This window comes from Mus caroli, unplaced genomic scaffold (assembly GCF_978045245.1).
Source record: "Mus caroli unplaced genomic scaffold, Mus_caroli_1 scaffold_2, whole genome shotgun sequence".
Taxonomy (NCBI): domain Eukaryota; kingdom Metazoa; phylum Chordata; class Mammalia; order Rodentia; family Muridae; genus Mus; species Mus caroli.
In genome coordinates this window covers 110,746,842-110,761,875 of record NW_028227257.1, presented here as the reverse complement: position 1 = coordinate 110,761,875, position 15,034 = coordinate 110,746,842, and the positions used below count along the sequence as shown (strand labels likewise).

Sequence of the window (15,034 nt, the reverse complement as noted above, 5' to 3'; positions counted from 1 at the left end):
TTCAACGAATTACAAAGCTTAAGTGCCCCGAGTGTCTGACCAGTTACAGCTGGGGCAAGGCTCTAACTTTCTGCCTTTTCTACCCCTATTCTATCCCTATTCTATACTTTCTACTACTATGCTCCCCTAGTCCTCTTTCCTTTTTCCACTCATTCACCTGAAGGCCAACCTGACTAACTTCCAAGGATGCTTGCTGGGATTGCTTTCGACTTGGTAAAGCCCATTTCAAAAGGCAACCGAAGCCCTCACCTTGTCACCCTATGCTGGGGTTCTAGAAACAACAACCCCAGCTCCGGCACGGGCCAAGGCAGCTCACCTTGGCTTTCCTTCGCCTGCCCGGAGCGCCGTCCAAAGCGCACCTGCATCTTTAACAAGCTGATCCCGCGAGTCCAGAGCGGGTGATAGGACTTCCAAGCTGAAGTCAGCCACAGAGCGATAACTAAACCATTTGGTTGTTTAGCAACCACGCCGGAAGTGACGTCAGTCACCATCCAGGAACCAGGAAGGAGCCCTGTCCGCGGCTGAACCGAGGCCCGCGGCCCGGGTATGCGCGTGCGCAGTGCAGAGCGGTGGGCGAGCGGGCCCTAGCAGTTCAGCGACTGCGTAAGGCACGAGAACCAACCGGCCGACGCTGGTACTGATGCTGGCTGCCCGCTGCGACCTAGGCCTGGGTCAGTGAGGAGCCCTCGGTCCGGCTCGGCCGCCGCCGCTTTTCTCACACGCTGCGCTAGTTTGGAACCGGCCGGTGTGCGAGTCGAGGCCCAGGCTGGGTGCGAGCTTCTACTCTGCGCCCCGCTGGCTGAGGTGAAGGACAGCCCTTTGACCACCGAGCCACAAGGATTAAAGGACAGAAAAGGTGTTTTTAAGTGATTTGGTTTATGAGGCATTGTCAGGACTAGATGAGACCCTGTCAGTTGTTACGTAGGACTATTAAAACTTGAATGTTGTCCCCAGAACATTCGCGTTAATACCTTTAACATACATTAAACTGCTTGGTAAATAACTTTTAATTAGTGTACGTGGGGAACCAGTCAGTCTCTAATGACACAAAAAGTGGACTGGCACTTGATCTCAGCAGAGGCTCTCTCCTGACATATCGCTGTACAGCTGATTTCATTACTGAATTAAAGGAAGTGCGACTTTTCAATAATGAACGTTCTAATGCATAGTTGTGCTATCTCTCTTCAGGTTTTCTATCAGAGATGTTCCACTGTAATAATGCTGGTAAGTATGGAAGGATTAATAAAAATTGCTGGAGACGGAACTTTTGTGTACTTGTGCTAGCGAGTTGAAAGCTCCCCAGGGCTGGAAAGGTCAGGGATTGAACTGTCTTTGTAGGCCAACAGCCGCTTGCATAGTTTGTGAGAGAGCACGACGCCTAGTGAGAGATTGGTGACTTACACAGTGCTAGCTGCATCCCCAGCAAATTGTGCCTTTCTTTTCCTAAGGCCCTCTTCCCACAAGATAACGCAGAGTGAGCAAGAAGTTAGGTGGATGTGATGGTGTGTTCCTTCACAGGACAGAAACTCTGAGCTGAGGGACCTCACCACAAGGGACAACACAGGTGCCCTTTAACTTGTTCACTCTAGAGTTATCCTTGAAGCAACTGGGGTAGAGTATATAACTTAGAAGGCAGAAGCTGTGTAGACCACGTCTCTCAGTGGAAATTCTCAGGAGTTTTACTAAATTAGTTATAAGTATTGAACCTCATAAAATATCTCTAACTTTCTCATATGGTCTTATATTTCAAATAGGGTCTCATATTTGACTTGAAACTCCCGATTGCAAGTGCCACCTATAGCCTTTCCATACAAGTTGGTCTAGAACTAGTTGTTTTTTTTTTTTTGGTTTTTTTTTTTTTGGTTTTTTTGCCTCGAAGCTCTTTTGCAACCTAATTGGAAACAGAATTTAAATGACTGTTGAGATATTTCTAAAACAAAATCAAAAGAAAAACTACAAATGACTATTAAACCATTCATTAAGATCTGGCCACTGTCCATAAACCATTTTCTGCATGCTATATACTTAGTTATGTGTATGTTTGTATATGTGTTTGTGTGAGGGTACGTGCACATGATTGAAGGTGCCCAAAGAGGCTAGGGCTGTCAGACCCCCCTGGAGCTTCAGTTACAGGTGGTGATAAGCCACGAAAACTTGGATCTTCTACAAAAACAGTCAATGCTCTTAACTGCTGAGCCGCCTCTCCAGCCCCTTATTTATTTATTTGGGGTATGTGTGTGTGCGCGTGTGCGCGAGCGTGCATGTGACAGCCACGGCATCTAGATACATTAAGTCCCCTGGAGCTAGAATTGTCCCACCAGACTTAGGTCCTGAGAAGAGCAACATGGGCTCTTACCCAGTGAGCCATCTCTTCAGCTCTGAGAATACTGTTTTGATTTGTTAATAAAATGTGTTACTGTGTGTGTATTGAGTGAGTGTGATGGTGTACTAGTCAGAGGGCAAGCTTTAAGAGTCCTCTCCCCTGTGGGAGTGCCTTGTAGGGCTCACAATGGGCTTGCCGCACTCGTTTCAGCAAGGGCTTTCCCATCCTCTCTGCTCCCTGGCCCTCTTCACACTGCACACTTGACGCTGAGTAACCGAAGCTGCGTCTAAGAGTGCAGCATTATGTCTGCCTCAGCCTCCTGAGTGCTGGGATTACTGGTCTGGTTTTCAAATTTTAGTAAAAGAGTTCCTGGTAAATTCACATTGTTAAAAGTCGGTCTGTGAACTTCCTTAATTTTTGTAGATTTCTATTTTAAGTATATTGCTCATAGCTGAATATACATAAAATAATAGTGTTTCCCTTTTAATGAGAAAAACTGAAATGATATTCAGTTGATTTCATACTTGTGATTTTATTAATCAGATAAAATATTTTTATATGGCATTCTTTTTTTAGTATTTATTCCAAGTATATATGTATAATCAAATTGTTTCTTAATTAATAGTACATGTTTTGTTTTGTTTTGTTTTGTTTTGTTTTTTGAGACAGGGTTTCTCTGTGTAGCCCTGGCTGCCCTGGAACTCACTCTGTAGAACAGGTTGGCCTCGAACTCAGAAATCCGCCTGCCTCTGCCTCCCAAGTGCTGGGATTAAAGCATGTGCCACCACGCCTGGCTGTTTTTGTTTTTTTTTTTTGTTTTTTGGGTTTTTTTGATATGAGGAAGAGGAATCTAATTAGAAAAAATAAATTTTAAACCTTTAAAATATCTCTATTAATTTTAGGAGTTAAATCTTTGTTCCTTTGCTGCATATCAGAGCAATTTCTCTGCATACAGAACTGGAGTAATATTTACAAACAGCTTGCAAATTGAAGACTGCAGTGGCCTAACCTCTGTGCTGAAGTAGCATTAATTGGACTGCAAGTACCAGTTTGGGTAGGTGGTTTTAATAAAAAAATATGTTTATAAGACAGGAAAAAAATATAAAATTGAGAAAAAAAATACTCTTAGATCAACCTTTAATGTGAGTTTACTTCACTCATGTTCTTCTCAGCCTGGTCTACAGAGTGAGTTCCAGGACAGCCAGGCTACACAGAGAAACCCTGTCTCAAAAAACCAACCAACCAAATTTTAAAATTTCAGTAATTTGTGGTGAATTTAACCTATGCTTGAGGCATTATTCAACTAACAATGAGTTACATTAGGGAAAATTTTCTTTTAATATGGTGCTGGAGATAAAACTGAGGCATTGCACATGTTAGGCAGGTCTCTCCCTCTGAGCTATGTATACATTTCCTAGAAAACTTTTTAAAATCATACTCTGTGAATCTCCATGAGGTATGTGTGGTAGTTTGAATATGGTTGGCCCATGGGAAGTGATGCTATTAGGAGGTGTGGCCTTATTAAATAATATTTAGTCATAACATTGACATTTAGAAATTGAGTTCAATCTGAAAGCCAATTAAAATTATTTTACATTTTATAGTTACATAACTTAAATTTGTTCAGAACTTTTGTTAATATATAGAATAGCTATAGTATATTATGGCCTCTTACTTTAATAATGATGATTATTACAAGTAGTATAAGCTAATAAAATAACTTAGGAAAAATAAGCGATGGCCCTAAAAAAAATGCTTAATTGGGAGCTAGAGAGGTGGCTCACTGGGTAGGAATCCTTAACTGCTTTTTCAGAGGACCTAGGTTCAATTTCTGTCACCCACATGATAATTCACAATCAGTAACCCCAGTTCTGGGGATCCAAAGATCTTTTCTGACCTCCTTGGGCACCAAATACAATTTTGGTGCATATAACATATATAAGCAGAAAAAATTAAATTTTTAATGCATAATAAGAGCTAAGTGTGGTAGCATGTACCTTTAATAAAAGCTAAGTGTGGTAGCGTGTACCTTTAATAAGAGCTAAGTGTGGTAGCGTGTACCTTTAATAAGAGCTAAGTGTGGTAGCGTGTACCTTTAATAAGAGCTAAGTGTGGTAGCGTGTACCTTTAATAAGAGCTAAGTGTGGTAGCGTGTACCTTTAATGGAAGTACTTGGGAAGCAGAGGCAAGAGGGTTGCTCTTCAGTTCCAGGCCAGCCTGTTCCACATAGAATGCTCCAGACTAGCCAGGGGTAGATAGTGACACTCCCATTTCAGGAAAAACAAAAAACATGATAAGTTACTAATTTCTACTCCTTGTTTTAGCATGTTAACTAGTTTATATATATATGCATATATATATAAGGTAAATTCTCATTGTATAGCCAGGTCAGCCTCAACCTCTTGTTCCTTCTGCCCCAGCCTCTTAAGTGCTAAGGTGACAGACACGTGCTACCACACCCAGCTCTTATCGGGTTAACATTTGCTTCTCTTAAATCAGTATAATAGATATGTAAACACAGTGTGTTTAGGGAATAATATATCTTCTCTTTCAGGGTAACCCAAGTCTGTTTCTGGAACCATGAAAGTTTTGTTGGTGTTTGACTTTGACAATACAATCATAGACGACAACAGTGACACCTGGATTGTACAGTGTGCTCCAGACAAAAAGCTTCCCATTGAGCTACAAGATTCTTATCAAAAGGGGCTTTGGACAGAATTTATGGGCAGAGTCTTTAAATATTTGAGAGATGAGGGGGTAAAAGCAGATGAACTGAAGAGGGCAGTGACGTCACTGCCCTTCACCTCAGGGATGATAGAACTTCTCAACTTCCTGAGGATGAATAAGGACAGATTTGACTGCATCATCATTTCAGATTCAAATTCCATCTTCATAGACTGGGTTCTAGAAGCTGCTGCCTTTCACGATGTCTTTGATCACGTGTTTACCAATCCAGCATCCTTTGATAGCAGTGGTCGTCTCACAGTGAAAAATTACCATGCTCATTCTTGCACTAGGTGCCCAAAGAATCTTTGCAAAAATACAGTTTTGGGAGAATTTATAGATAAACAGTTAAAAAAGGGCGTGAGATATACACAGATTGTTTATATAGGTGATGGTGGAAATGATGTCTGCCCAGTAACTTTTTTAAAGAAAAATGATGTTGCCATGCCACGGGAAGGATATACTTTACATAGAACTCTTGCCAAAATGTCTCAAAATCTTGAGCCTATGGAATCTTCTATTGTAGTTTGGTCTTCAGGTGTTGAAATAATTTCTCATTTACAATTTCTAACAAAGATGTGATGTGCCAACAATTGAAAGGTGTGTTAGTTGAGGTTGGGCTCGGCAACATAAAACTAAATTCCCAATATTAGAACCTTTAAAAATGTGAGAGGTTTTCCTCTTTAAAGAATTCTGGTGGTATGTCAAGCCCAGTTTGTTGCTCAGCCAACCTGAGCTTCTGCTTCTAACCCGTGGTTTGAAATTGATTTCTAAAGCTCAAGTCCTCACAACAGACATTGTGACCAGCAAGAACCAGGGCCATAGGATTTTTACCCTTTGTTCAAGAATGTTTTCCAATTGTACCAAACAGTTCTGTTTGAATACCACTAGCCAAAACCTGGTCAGAGCCTTCCCTAACTGCACAGGTGGTAAATAGCAGCTTTCATTCCAGGTAGTCCTATGCCCAGGAAAAAGAGGAAAAACAAAATACATAATTGAGGTATGTGGAACTCATAGTCTATACTAAGGATGGTTAATAGATTGTTTTGTTTTGTTTTTATTTCTGAAGAAAGTGGCTTTATTTTACTTTTTACGCAATAGTTACAAATGTTGAAAGTAGCTCATGAGCTCTCTTCCCCTGATGTCAAGTCATGCAGAGACTCAAGTGTGTTCAGGATTCAGCTTCACCCACAACCCGCTAGGACTGAGGAAGGCATTATTGATGGAGGTGTAATGGATACTTACTGCCTAACAGAAGCACTGAAGACTGCCTTCATTCAAGAGGGCCCAGCATGGGGATCAAAGCCTTGAATCATCGCTGCCAAAGCCTTAGGCAAGTGCATGCTTGAACCCTCTTGTGATGAGCGTCAAGTTGGTGGAGAAGCTTTGTGCTGAGCCTGAAGATCAACCTAATCAGCATCTGTGAAAAAAGGAGAGAAAACCCTATAGACGTGGTTGTGGTGTGTTAAGGATGCCAATTGAAGACTACTTCAAACGCAAGAAATAAAACTGGCTTTATTTTCTCAACAACAACAAAAAGCCTGATACTTTCTGCACATGAGAATAAAAAGCTCTTAAATGTATATGTCTTCTGAAATCTGTTTTTAAAACAAGGGTGCAGTATTTTACATTTTATTTGTGTGAGGTTGAGGCATGCCACGGTACATGTGTGGAGATCAGAAGATAGCTTATGGAAGTTGGTTCTCATTCCACCATGTGTGTCCCAGGGATCAAACTCAGGTCATCAGCCTTAGTGACAAGTGCCCTTAACTGCTGAGCCATCTAGCTAACTCATGAGGTGGTATTTCTTGTTAGTTTTCATCAGTCGGGATTTCCTTTTGAAATAAAGTATATATTGGGCTGGTGAGATGGCTCAGCGCTTAAGAGCACTGACTGCTCTTCCGAAGGTCTAGAGTTCAAATCCCAGAAACCACATGGTGGCTCACAACCACCCATAATGAGATCTGATGCCCTCTTCTAGGGTGTCTGAAGACAGCTACAGTGTACTTACATATAATAAATAAATTTAAAGGAAATATTAATTTTCCTCACGTTTCATGTTTATATCATAGCACCATAAATAACTACTATAATATGACATGCTGTTTTGTTTCAAGGCAGGCTTACTCTATAACCTAGACAGATCTCAGGCTCTAGGTCCTGCCTGTTTGTATCCAGAGTGCTGGGATTACAGGTGTGTACCATCATGCCTGGCTTCAGCATGCCAGTTGAAATTGTTTATGTCTGACAATTCAGTTGTGAGAAAAATGAACTTGTATGAATATTCAACACTTAATCTGCAACCCTATAGGTGGAACAACAATATGAACTAACCAGTACCCCCCCGGAGCTCGTGTCTCTAGCTGCATATGTATCAGAAGATGGCCTAGTTGGCCATCAGTGGAAAGAGGCCCATTGGTCATGCAAACTTTATATGCCCCAGTACAGGGGAACCCCAGGGCCAAGAAGTGGGAGTGGGTGGGTGGGGGAGTAGGTGGGGGAGCGTGTGGGGGACTTTTGGGGTAGCATTGAAAATGTAAATGAAATAAATACCTAATTAAAAAAAGAGAGAGACTGATGGGGGGGGCTGGTGAGATGGCACAGCGGGTAAGAGCACTGACTACTCTCCCAAAGGTCCTGAGTTCAAATCCCAGCAACCTTATAGTGGCTCACAACCACCCATAATGAGATCTGATGTCCTCTTCTGGTGCGTCTGAAGACAGCTACACTGTACTTATGTATAATAAATAAATCTTTGGGCCAGAACGAGCAGGGACTGAGCAAGCAGAGTGGACAGGAGCAAGCAGGGCCTACCAGAGCGTGCTGGGTTGACCAGAGGGATCAGAGGTCCTAAAAATTCAATTCCCAACAACCACATGAAGGCTCACAACCATCTGTACAGCTACAGTGTACTCATACATAAAATAAGTAAATCTTTTTTTAAAAAGAGAGACTGATGAACGGATATTAGCAAAATACCAGCTGACCCAGGTATTTTTATAAATTCATGCTAAAGCATGGTTCATAATTGCTCATTCAGTACATAAATTAGGGTTTTGTTTTGGCTTGGTTTGGTGGTTTTGTTTTTTTTAATTCTTTTTTGTTCTGTTTTGGGGGTGTTTTTGTTTGTTTTTTTGGGGGGTTGGTTTGTTCTTTTGACACATGGTCTTATGTGTTATCCTGGCTGGCTGGAACCCACAACAGTGTATCTACTTCTGCCTCCATGTGCTGGGATTATAGGCATATGTAATCACACTAACGTAGTTTTCTTATTCTCCTAAATTCAGATGCTCAGTATAATGTAATAGGGAAAAGTTGTACTCAAGGGTTTTTTTTTTCTTCTAAATTCAAAGTAAATCTTTAATAGATCAGATTATACTGAAACACATTACTTATAAATTATTTGTATCAAGGCCAATAAACTATACAACTAAAATTAAAATATAAGTTTAATTTGCAATAAATTGACTAGTTTATTAGAGTTTAGACTGTATCACTTCCTGAGAATGTCTAGACAAACTGAAGCTGAACAAGATGCTAAGATCCCTGCTTAACTGCACTGAGGCAGTGCTGAGGAAATGCAGACACGTGGCTGGGAGCCGGCTCTGTATGTGTGGCCCATCTTAAATGGTGCTGCCTAATGATTGTATCAAACTTCATGTGACCAGAAGAGTTACTGGAGTGTGGTGCTTGTGATGGTAAGAATGATGCCAGCAACCATGTGGTTTTGGAGGTGGATCCTGTCCCACTGGAGTCCACCTGAGTCTAGCCATATACGATGTCAAGCATAGACCTTGAAGCAGAGGACCGAGCCAAGCAGAGCCTGTGAGATAGCAAGGTTTTGCTAAAACACTAACCTTAATGGAATGTTGTTCTACAACAATAATATAGGAGGCTTTCAAATGTAAGAAGTGTTGCAGATATGTTGTAGGACATTCAATAAAATAGCCTCACAAAGAGTCATGAGTGAAAACAAGATTCTATTTTTATTTGTAGGATCTAAAGATACTAGGGTTATCAGAGAATTGTCTAAAAATTTTGGCAAAGAATTGAAAAAAAAAATTTAAGAAGGAAGCTGTGGGACATGGAGAGATGGCTCATCGGGTAACAACACCTAATGAGCTAAATTCAGTCTTTAGGATCAAGAGAGAACCAAGTGTGCATTGTCCTCTGACCTCCACGTGTACCAGATATATCTGTCCACATGCATGTGCACTAGTGTATGAAGAAATTCTATTTAAAGCAAAGTGGAATTCTGCCATGGCAGTATATACCTGGAGTTCTAGCACTTGGTATGCTCTGGCAGGGACATGAGGGTAAGACTAGTATAGCTGCTTTGTCGGTTCAAGGCCAGGCTTAGGGTTATCTACACAGTAAGATCATGTCTCAACAAAAGCAAAAAAGTGGAAATACTAGAACTAACAATTACCATGCACCACAAGTACTGTCTGTTGGGTTTTTGTTTTGTTGTTTGGTTGGTTTTTTGTTTTGGTTTTGTTTTGGGGGGTGGGGGGAGTTGGGTTTTCATTTGTTTTGTTTTTGTTTTTTTTGTTTTTTGGTTTTTTTCCTTTTAGATAAGGTCTCCCTCTACAGGCCAGGCTGACCTCAGAATCAGTTTTCAGCCTCCCAAGTGGTAGGCTTAAGGTATGTGCAGCTATGCCCAGCTTGGACTTAGGATCTTACAACAGAGCAAGCACAACTGGAATGAGAGTTTGTGAAGAAAATATTTAGACTAACAAAGATCCGTTAAAAAGCTATAACAGGGAATCGGTCCTCCCTGGAGAGGAGACTGAAGGGGAAGCAGAGTTTATGAGATGACAGAACTTGAAGTTGAAGACAGAGTTGAAGAAGACATGAAACTAAAGCTGCAAGAACTCCAACAAACCAGATGTAGGACCTGACTGTAGTCCCTGCTACACAGGAAGCTAGAACAGGTTGATGACTTGAGCCCAAGAAGTCTCAGCCAGCCTTGTTAACATAGCAGAAACAAAACAAAATCAGTTCTTAGCAGGACAAATAAGACAATTTAGGCTTAACAGTGCAACTTGGTAGCAGAATGTATAATTGGCACCTGGGGGCCTGGATTCAGTCCCCAGCACAAAACAAAACAAAAAACAAAATGATAATCACATAAAACAAACCTTTCAAAAAGCGCAAAAGAGCCAAAGGAATTACTGAGAACCACAACAGCTCACTCTGCCTGTCCTTAAATTGCAGGTAGACTTCAACATTGATGCAGACCTAGCGTTTTCTATTTTGCAAGGGATTTAACAGCTCAGCTCTTTGGGTTGTTTTTTTTTTTTTTTCATTATGCTTTGCTAGTTTTTAAGTATGAGTCATTTATTGTTGGTCAAGTAACCTCAGAATTTAACAGCTTAGCTTAGTACAGTGGTGTACACCTGTAATTCCAGTACTTGTGAGGTCAAGGTACACACACACACACACACACACACACACACACACACAGTGGGGGGGGGGGCACAGACAGAGACAGACAGAGACAGAGACAGACAGACTTGAGCCCAGAAATTTTAAACCATGCTGACAGCAGTGATACCCTCTCAATGATAACACAACAAACTTAACACTTGGAACAATAAACATGACCTATCTGAGTCAGGAGTTCACAAGCAGTTGACTAGATGGTTCTGGCTTGAGATAAAAGTGGTTCCAGATACTGGGCGGCTCTTGAGTCTGATGAAAGACAGGCTGGAGGAGCCTCTGCCAAGGTAGGTCATTCATACCTTTTAGCAAGAGACCTAACTCCTTCTTCTTTTTTTCTAAATCAGGAAGGCTTAGTTTATCACACATGGTTGGTTGGAGGCTTGCATTTACAATCACATAGGATTCTGCCGCCTAAGTATGGGAACTTTAGTTCAGATCCCCAGGCACCCTTGTAAAAGCTGGTGTGGTTTCATGCGTCTTTAATCCCAGCACTGGGAGCATAGACTAGTGAGTCCTTGGAGCTCAATGGCCAGCCAGCTTAGTGGAATCAGTGAGCATTCAGTGAGAGACCCCGTCTCAAAACATAAGATGCAGCGGGGCATGGTGGCACACGCCTTTAATCCCAGCACTCTGGAGGCAGAGGCAGGCGGATTTCTGAGTTCGAGGCCAGCCTGGTCTACAAAGTGAGTTCCAGGACAGCCAGGGCTACACAGAGAAACCCTGTCTTGAAACCCCACCCCTAAAAAATCCTTGTTCTGTTTGTGAATGGAAAAGTTGTGTTTGTCTTTCTGAGATTTGCTTATTTCTTTTGACATAGTGATTTCCAGTTTTGTCCATTTTCCTATAGAGGAAGATATTTGATGACATCCTGTTGTTGCCCGGTGTCATAGAGATTCAGCAGCTTTGGATCCGCAGGAACAGTCCTATCACATGCTCCAGCAGTTCATAAATGTGGTAGATACTGGGGTGAGTCATCTCAAAGCCCTAGATCTGGGCTTGGGTGGTAGCTGGGTTGGCCCACCCACCACCAGGGGGAGCCCTTCAGCACTGCCCCAGCTAGATCTCTCAATGCAGCAACTGTCAAAGGTCAGATGTGGGAAGCCACATGTGCCGTTGCAGAGTGGCACAGGCTTCTGCTGGCCACCACACATACATAGGCAGAAAAGTTTTTTGCCAAGATGAGGTTTTGAGAATTGACCAAAATTGACCAATCAGAAGAGAGAGAAATTGACCAATCAGAAGAGAGAGAAAGTAACCAATCAGATAAGAGAGAAAGTAACCAATCAGATAAGAGAGAAAGTAACCAATCAGATGTAGGAATGCAAATGAGGTTGTAAGCATCAACCAAACACAACACAATCCGGGTGTGAGACACGCCTCTCCTAGGCCTATATAAAGCAGCACCAGGGCTGGGCTGAGGGTCTTTTCGCCTCTGCAATCAAGCTCTCCCAATAAACGCGTGCAGAAGGATCCTGTTGCAGCGTCGTTCTTGCTGGTCGAGTCGGACGCGCGCAAGAGTCAGAGCCAGCTCTCCTGCTCTCATACTACTCTCATACTCTGGGCTAGCTCACCCAAGCCCCTGTCTCCAGGGTCAGCTCTACTGTGCTGGCCAGGCAAGGTACAGGGCCTGCTCTCCCAAGTGCTGCAGCTGCTTAAGGGCAGGGCCAGTTCTCAAGCCTCACGCCCTTAGGCCGTGCCCATACCACCAGAGCCAGCTCTACTGTGCTGCCCAAGCTAGGTGCATGACTTTCTCTTCAAAAGGCTGCAGCCAGCAAGGGGGTGGATTAGTGCTGTGAGGTACCACCCCAGGAGCAGCTGCAGCACCTCCTCTCCAGCCTCAGCCAGTGGCCACCTTGAAGTACCACTGCAGAAACTGCCATGGTGGCTACACCACCTCTCCAGCTTCCCAGAGTGACTTCATGGGAATGGTGCCTCAGGCAAAGTTGCCTGCTGCCCTGGCAGTCTTTCCTCACCCATGGGCCCGATGTAGGAAAAGAGGGGTGAGAAAAAAAAAACACCACCATCAACAAAAATAACACCAGTCTCTGAGCAGAAAAACTCACCAAGCCTGAGCTCCTCGAGCTGAAGACTTGAAATCCCACCGATCCCCACGCTGGAAATCTTTGCCCTGGAAAATTTTGCCCCCCCGAGAATTTCTATGCCTACTCCTTGATTCACAGCTGCTTCTCCCTGGAGCAGAGGCAGACTCGCTCCAGGACTTTTCCCTCCCAATAAATGTATGTGAGGTTTGCTGTGCTGTGTGACGTTGTAGAGCTGTGACACCTTCCCTGGAGCAAAGCTGAGCAGAAGTCTTACACTTTTGCTGGGGAAACCCTTCCTTCCCCAGGGGATCAGAGCTGCCACACTTCCTTCCGTAAGGATGCCGTTCTCAGCAGAGCTGCAGCAGTTTTCAGTTGGTTGTCTCCAAAGCCACCTCTCTTCATAGTGGGAAACGGGAGAGAAAGAGCAGCAGAAAGTTGTGGCAAACTGTGGCAAAACTGAGTTGTGCCAAGGCTTTTTAATTCCATGGAAACCCACTCGCTAAAGTTCTTGATATTATTCCCTGCACCAGTGGAACCTTGTTCAGAAGGTCCCTGCCTCTGCCTGTATCTTGACCTGTTCCTCCTCCCTCCCCCCAACCTTGTTAACTTCAAAGTTTCAAGCTTTACTCAAGATCTTTGATCCGTTTTGACTTGACTTTTATACAGAGTGAGAAATAAAGACGGAGTTCCCAGTGTCTACAGGCAGACTCTAGTTTCCTCACTAGCTGTTTTGAAGAGGCTGTTTCTTCTCCAATATGTTTGCTGGCTTTGTTGTTGTCTGTTTTTGGTTTTGGGGAATCTTTTTTTAAAAGAGAAAAGATAACTACAGCTGTGTGGGTTTATTTTTATTTATTTGTTCATTTATTTATTTATTTTACACAAGGCATGTAGCCCTGGCTCCTGGAACTCTCAATATAGACCAGGCTATCCTTAAACTTACACAGGTATGCCTTGCCTCTGTCCCCATTAATGCAGGAATTATAGATGTGTGCCACCACACTCAGGCTCTATTTCTATTCCTTTGTTGCTATTTCCATCGCAGAGACTGGGCCCTTCCCCCAGCCTTGAGCGGGCGAGTTCAGACCTCGTTTGCCACAGTCTTCTAGCTCACCTAGGGTGGACTCTTCCGACCTAGGTGCAGTCTATTGTCCTGCCACATCTGCAGCTTCCTGCAAGAAGCCACTACTTGCTGAGCAGCTGAGTTTGTCTTTCTGACAAGATACTGACAAAGCGACAACAACGATGAGATCCTGGCAGAGTGGGGGACGGGTTTCCCCCCCTTATATTCAGACCTTAGAATTAAAACATTGAGCCTTGATCAGAGAACTTTGTCTTGGCTTGTTATTTCTCTCACTGTCCTTCCCATCCATCCCCAGCTTTTCTTTCAGGAACCCAGGAACCCATGGCGGCTGGAGGCTACAGGTGGCACCCGAACGAGGGACCTGAATACAGAAAGAACTGAGGGACACTGTCTTAGTGGAGCACAGAGAGTGGAAGAAGATGGTATCCTGCATGGTGGTAAGCAACATACAGCATTAATTGTTTGCGCTATAAATTTCATTTTTTTGAAGGCTGTTGATTGCAAGAGTGCAAAAAGGATACAGGCTAGACTAAGTCAGCTTCGGCCCAACGCTGATATCAGCTAGGGGTTGACAGTGGAAAATGGGACATGAAACATAGAACAATAGTCATTCAGACAGCAAAACAAAAACAGACACAAATTGACACAGAAGGAAATCAGGAGATGTCCTTAGTGCTGGTTACATCAGGTTCTCTACCCTCTCTGTATTATCTGTCCTTGTTGCACCCGTCTGTCCATGTGTCAATTTGTGTCTGTTTTTGTTGAAAAGAAAAAATGGTTAAAACTTTATCTCTTGATTCTGTCTCAGTCTACACTGTGGAGGCTGATTTAAGTTGCCCTCCACCCTTAGCCAGGAGTCAAGCACAGCAGAAGAGGCCCTGCTGAAAAGCTGCTTTTAAGAGGGGTCAGCAGTTTCTTAGTTCTAAGGCAAATAAGCTGATAGTTGTTTTTTCCTAGAAAACTCTCTGCAATTGTGATTATTGGGTTCAGCAAGTGACAAAGTGCTTTTCTCTTGAAATTATACTTAGAAACGTAAAAATTCTTTGTTTAGGGCTGGAGAGATGGCTCAGCGGTTAAGAGCACCAACTGCTCTTCCAGAGGTCCTGAGTTCAATTCCCAGCAGCCATATGGTGCCTCACAACCATCTGTAATGAGATCTGAAGTCCTCTTCTGGAGTGTCTGAAGACAGCTACAGTGTACTTACACATAATAAATAATCTTTTTAAAAAAAATTATTTGTTTAGTCTACATTTACAACCACTTCATTTGGTTTCTGACTGGTCTTAAAGGAATAAATATGCTCTGCCTGTCTTGGTCATAGAGTATTATTAGCTTCTAAGTTATTGGGTATGATTAAAAAGGTGTAACATTGGTAACAAGAAAGTTAGCTTTAAATGGCTACTCGGGGTTGGAATCTTT

General features: G+C 42.9%; 2 protein-coding genes across 7 annotated transcripts in view; one reads left to right on the top strand and one right to left on the bottom strand.

Annotated features, from left to right (window-relative positions):
- Nucleotides 1–452, bottom strand: part of Cfap210 (cilia and flagella associated protein 210) — a 38,113-nt gene extending 37,661 nt beyond the window's left edge. The window contains exon 1 of one of the 3 annotated variants that reach the window (XM_085834798.1): nt 250–452. Coding sequence is in view for 1 of the 3 variants with exons in the window: in XM_021150546.3 (XP_021006205.1) it covers nt 317–365 (49 nt within the window). In the remaining 2 variants the exon portion in view is untranslated. The remainder of the gene's footprint in view (nt 1–249) is intronic. The other 2 variants (XM_021150546.3, XM_085834799.1) reach the window with 2 other exon arrangements.
- Nucleotides 453–517: 65 nt separating this feature from the next.
- On the top strand, nt 518–7,038 carry Phospho2 (phosphatase, orphan 2). 4 transcript variants are annotated; one of them, XM_021152621.3, is made up of 4 exons: nt 521–804; nt 1,189–1,224; nt 3,226–3,377; nt 4,878–7,032. In XM_021152621.3, exon 4 carries the CDS (start codon nt 4,904–4,906, stop codon nt 5,627–5,629), a length of 726 nt encoding a protein of 241 aa, XP_021008280.1. In that variant the 5' UTR covers nt 521–804; nt 1,189–1,224; nt 3,226–3,377; nt 4,878–4,903; the 3' UTR covers nt 5,630–7,032. The 4 variants fall into 4 exon arrangements, with proteins under 4 accessions (XP_029330456.1, XP_029330455.1, XP_021008280.1 ...); XM_021152615.3 differs by having other exon boundaries at nt 521–856; XM_029474596.2 differs by lacking the exon at nt 3,226–3,377 and having other exon boundaries at nt 518–804; nt 4,878–7,038.
- The last annotated feature ends 7,996 nt before the right edge of the window (nt 7,039–15,034 follow it).

Coding starts and splice junctions, on each gene's coding strand:
- Phospho2 (XM_029474596.2), top strand. CDS start 4,904: ATGAAAGTTTTGTTGGTGTTTGACTTTGACAATACAATCATAGACGAC.